Genomic DNA, 5208 nt, shown 5'->3' with positions numbered 1-5208 from the left:
CGTGGCTTGAGAGGCTGGGCGGGGCTTGGAGGTCCCAGCCTGGGATGGCTCCTCACCCACCCTTGCCGTTGTCGGAAGTGGCATCCTTGGCTTTGCGGTTCTGGCTGGGCGACTTCTCGTTCTCCTGCAGGAGAAGGGGCAGACGGGGTGACGTTCAACCCCCCGGAGTTGCCAGTACCATCCGCCCGAAGGGCCGGGCCTCCCCTCACATTGATGCGGTGGAAGTTCACGCTCCAGTTGGCCCCGGCCCGCGAGGGGATGAAGCGGTCGCCGTGCTTGCTGGGCGAGGACACCGGGGAGTTGGCTGGCGTCAGGGTCCTCCGCATCTCTGTGACCTGGGGGAGGCAGGGCGGCCTGTCAGCCCGCGGCCCCACTCCAGATCGCCAGACCGGAGACCCAGGGCCCGGATGCAGTGGGGAGGCAGAGGGAGGAGAGGTCAGGGGCCAGGAAACGGCCGGAAGCTCGGGCTTGGTGGGGACCCCACTGCCAGCCCAGCGCGGCAGGTGGCACCATGGCTTGTGTTTCTAAATCGCCTGTTATGCTGTGTCCCCCAAAGCCCACGCAGTCTAAGATGGGGCTTTTTCAGAGGTGGCTGCATCTACAGCCTGTGACTTTTCATGTGCAAGGCTGGGCGGGAGGAGGGCGCTAGGGTTAGGGTGTGAGTGCTGCCGGCCCTAAGCAGTCCGGAAGAGACAGAAGGGGAGGAGGACGCTGTTCAGGCCCCTGGGTGCTTCTCTGTCTTGTGCCATGATGAACTGTCACCCCCGCCCGCCGTGTGCCTTGGAACCAGCTGATTGTAGATGGAAACTTCCACAAACTATAAATAAACTTTTCTTCCTTTAACTTTGGGTGCCGGGTATGTTGTCTCAGCAAGGAGAAAAGTAAGAACACCACCACCCCAAGCCCAGAGCATCCTAAGTACAGAGCACACAACACTTATCCTGGGAGTCTGTGGCCCTACACCCCTTGTCCAACACAGAAAGACCCTCAGGACTTCAGCCCACCCAGCCCCTGGACAGCGATCAGACAGACCCGGGCTGGGGTGCCAGACCCCGGGTTCATCCCAGCACCAGGGACAAGGCAGACAGTCCAGAGCTCCCACAGAAGCCTGGGCCTGCGTCCACTTGTCCTGACCATGTCCTACTTCCACAGGGACCTGCTGTGTCCCCCACAAGGACATGCTGCGTCCTTGCCCAGACCCGGGAAGGGGGCCTTGCTTGGAAACGGTCTAGTCAGGAGGGCGGGCACTGGGCCACTGTGACCGTTGCCCTAAAGGAGGGAGCCACACATGGGGACAGTCGTGTGAGGGACAGGGACAAGAGGGATGCGGTTACAGCCCAGGGACATCAAGGACTGCCACCTCGAGGGAATGCAGACCTGCTCCCATCTGTGGGCCTCCGAGACACAGCAGGGAACGTCCAGTTCTGTCCTAGGGTCACACAGGGTCCTGTGACAGCCGCCACATCTCGACTTCTCCAGCCTGTGCCCCAACCGTAGCCCTGCCATTTCAGAAGGTCTGAGGGTGGTAATGACCCGATTGGGTCTGCGGGTGTCCAGCAACGAGCTGGCTCCGCTGTCAGTGATTCGCGCCACTGCCCACGTCCTCTTCCTCATCAAACTCCTTTGGCATCGAGCGGCACCTGTGCAGGCTCAGGCTGTCAAAGCTGCCGCATGGACAGATGCCTGGTGGCCGTGGCCAGCATCCTCTGTGCGCTGTCCCTGCCCTCAGCCCAGCCTGGAGCAGCTGCTCCTCCCTGCCATTGTGTGTGAGGTCCCTGTGTCAGCACAGATCCTCTGCTCTCCTGTGATGCCTGTGTCCTCTCATGGCTGCACCACGGCCCAGGCCCACATTCGCGCTGTAGCCCAGGATGGGCTCAGACAGGAGAGGATGGGAGGGGCTCATCCAGGCAGCCGCAGAAGGGGCCACATGGGGCCACGGGCACAGCCAGCACCTACTGAGCAGACCGAGCGCCCTCTGCCCATCAGAGGCCCAGGAGTCCTGGGTCTCAGGGACAGGTTCCCGGGCCTGAGAATCTCCTGCTCCTATGGTCCCTGCCGGTGATGACCGTCCCAGCCAGCCACAGCCGGGAACCTGGGCCAGACACAGGGTGGGGCCACCATGCCACCCGCGCAGAGCTCACACTGTCCCCCTGACCTGGAGCCTGCTCAACCACTCGGGGCCTGGGCTGGGGTGGAGCTGACAACCAGGCACCAGGCACTCCCAGTGCGGAGACCCTGAGGAGGCCAAACTTCAGCCCACGGTCCCTGCGGTAGCCGGTACTCACACAAGGCATGGTGTTCTCATTCTGGATGACGATCTGCCGCAGCAGCCGGCGCTCGTAGTCCTGGTCCATGGTGGGCGGGACGGGGCAGGGCAGGGCAGGGCAGGGCAGGGCAGGGCAGGGCCCGCCAGCTGATTTCAGCCTGTGTCGGGAGAGAGGAGGTCACTGGCCACAACGCCGCAACTAAGGGGATGAGCTGGGGGACCAGGCCTCCTGGTACAGAGCACAGACCTCCGCCGCTGCGGGTGGTATGCGGCTGTCGAGTGTGGACTCACACCTCAGCTCTCCTGCGGCCCGGCCCCCGCTGGACCCTTTCACACCTCAGCTCTCCTGCGGCCCGGCCCCCTTGCTGGACCCTCCGTGGGTGCTTCAGTACTGGGACCCTGGGCCATGGCCCAAGCCACTCCCCCACCTGTAGACCCTGCAAACCAGGACCACCCCGGGACACTGTCCTGTTCCCAGAGCCTCTGCCTGCTGGGAATCAGGGGTCTCTGCCTGCAGGCCCCGGAGCAAGCAGAGAGCTGGCACACAGCCAAAGAGTTCCCGAGAGGGTTCTGTGTCCTGCCGTCCCACACGGGACCTATGCTCCCTGACACAGGCATGTGCGGATGTCTGTGGGGTGTGTGCGCAAGGAGCTTCGTTTAGCTCCAGAGAGAGTACGGATGGGCACGGATGGGCAAGCGGAGTCCAGGCCAAGCCAGAGCAGCTGTGGCTTAGGGACACCGGCCTCTGGTGGTGATCGCACACCCTCATCTGCGCTAACCACAAATGTGACATTCAAGAGTCCTAAGGGTGCAACTCCATCCATGAAGGGGACAGGCAAGCGGAGGGGAGGAGGGCAGGGGACGGCAGAGCACATCCAGTCCGCTTCCTCCTTAAATAAAGTCTCACTGGAGCACGACCACACCCACCCCATCGGAACACCAACCCCACCCTCTTCCCTGGCCCCAGCAACCTACGTGGCAGAGGTTCCTCAAACAGCTAAGCAGTTACCACAAGACCCAGCAGTCCCACCCCAAGACAGACACTAGGAGAGCTGAGGCGAAGTCCACATGCAACACCCACACTCCTCCAAAGCAGCGCGAGTGACGACCACACCGCGGGCCCCACCCACACGCAGGGACATCACTCAGCCAAGAGGAGCAAGACTCTGACACTCGCCACGGCGTGGAAGGGCCCTGAGGACACCGTGCTGAGACGCCAGACACAGGACACAGCATGGGCTCCACTTGAGGAGGTCCCTAACATGGTAACTTAGCAGTGACAGGCAGTGGAACAGAGGGACGTGGTGGCACACATCGTAATCCCAGCACCTGGGAGGATCACCATGAGTTCCAGGCCAGCATGCACTAGAGCTAGTAATTCAAAGCCGGCCTGAACTGCTGAGACCCTGTTTCAAAATAAATAAATAAATAAAATAAAAAGACCCCTGAAGGCTGGTATGGTAGCACATGCAGGCTATCCCAGCACTCTGGGAGGCTGAGGCAGGAGAATAAATCACAAATTCCATCCCCAAGACCCTGCTTCAGAGTAAAATAGAAAAAGGTGTGGGGAGTGTCCCTCAATGTCCTGGGTTCAGTACCCTGTAGCAGAAGCAGGAGGACCAGAGACAGAGACAAAGACACGGTCACCCGGGGGTGTGGGGTACAGTGCAGGTTCAGTGCTCACCTGGAAAGCGTTACACAGGTCGGTACTCGCTCAGCATCAGCAGGGAGGGACAGACCGCACAGGGGTGAGGCCTGAGGCTGATCTGCCCAGGCCCACACTGGGGTGTAAACTGGGCGGTGTGAGCCAAGTGCCTGGGCCACCTCCTCTCCCCCACTGCCGGGGGCTGGGTCACACCAGGGCACAGACGATGGGAGCTCCTGCCCAGGGGCCACCCATCAAGTGTCCTCGGCCTGTGGCCACTCAGGCAGTGCCAGCTGCTCCCCGGCCTGGAATCCTGGGCTCCCTATCCTGGCAAAAGTCCCCACTGTCATCCTGGCAGCTCCACCCAATGCCCAGGTTTTGGCCCACTGGGGCCAGAGCTGTCTCAGGACGTGACCAACAGCTCCTCTCCCCTTCTAAGCCTGCCTCTCGCCATATAGGTCCCTGTCCCCTGCCCATGTCCCCCGCATGTCCACCACTCCTGGAGTGGCTCTAGCCACGCAGAGGGCATGGGAAACCAAGTATCCAGCCCTGAAAACCAGCAACAAGGTCCTGCTGCTGGGGCCTGGGCACTGCACATCCTGCCCGTGGGCTCCTGTGGCCGCATGTTCCTAAGCACTGCTGGCCAGCTGTCCCCTCGGAGGCTGCAGATGACCCTGGCATGGGACTGGAGCTGTGTGCACAGCCGGCCGCGTCCTTGGCAGAACCAGATTCCCACTGGTCCTTGCTGGCTATGGGAGCAACTCTCGGGGGTCTTGGAACCTGCACGGACCCACAGGCACTGGCCGGCACAGGAACCGGGCAGCAGACACTCCCCTCGAGGCAGTGCGGTCTTCTGGGAACAGCCTGGCAGCACAGGGCCTGGAGGTCAGGGACACCAGGGCACAGACAACAGCTTGGCCTCCTCTGCACACGAGACACGGAGCTGCCCCGGGGAACAACAGCTCCCCAGCATGGCCTCGGGCCCTTCCTGTGTCCAGCACATCTGCTGCCAAGGCAGCTACCGCCACCACCACCGCCACTGCCGCTGCCGCCACCTCCCAGGTGAGTGGGTGCTGGGTCCCAGGGACTGTGGCCATGTCACCTCCAGGGACAAAATGACTCTGCAGGTTGGCTGAGTGAAGGACCCCGAGAGGAGAGCACCCTGGACATCCAACACCCAAGGTGCCCCTTGAGAGGGTGCAGAGGGTGAGAGGCCGAGAGAGGCTGAAGACGCCGCGCTGCCGGCTCCGATGGAGGGTGGGGCCGCGAGCCCAGGGCGGGAGGGGCAGCCCTGGCA

General features: G+C 62.5%; 1 protein-coding gene across 2 annotated transcripts in view; it reads right to left on the bottom strand.

Annotated features, from left to right (window-relative positions):
- Positions 1-3183, bottom strand: part of Fzr1 (fizzy and cell division cycle 20 related 1) — a 7375-nt gene extending 4192 nt beyond the window's left edge. The window contains exons 1-4 of one of the 2 annotated variants that reach the window (XM_010634865.3): positions 2603-3183; positions 2286-2559; positions 210-335; positions 61-124 (exon numbers count right to left, since the gene is read on the bottom strand). In XM_010634865.3, coding sequence (XP_010633167.1) covers positions 61-124; positions 210-335; positions 2286-2354 — 259 coding nt within the window. In that variant the 5' untranslated portion in view covers positions 2355-2559; positions 2603-3183. Of the gene's footprint in view, positions 1-60; positions 125-209; positions 336-1377; positions 1641-2285; positions 2560-2602 lie in introns of those variants that run through there. The other variant, XM_010634864.3, reaches the window with a different exon arrangement.
- Positions 3184-5208: the final 2025 nt, after the last annotated feature.

Source organism: Fukomys damarensis, unplaced genomic scaffold (genome assembly GCF_012274545.1).
Source record: "Fukomys damarensis isolate Sample0158 unplaced genomic scaffold, DMR_v1.0_HiC HiC_scaffold_37, whole genome shotgun sequence".
NCBI lineage: Eukaryota > Metazoa > Chordata > Mammalia > Rodentia > Bathyergidae > Fukomys > Fukomys damarensis.
Note: the sequence above shows the minus strand (reverse complement) of the source record. Positions and strands in the feature narration are given on the sequence as shown.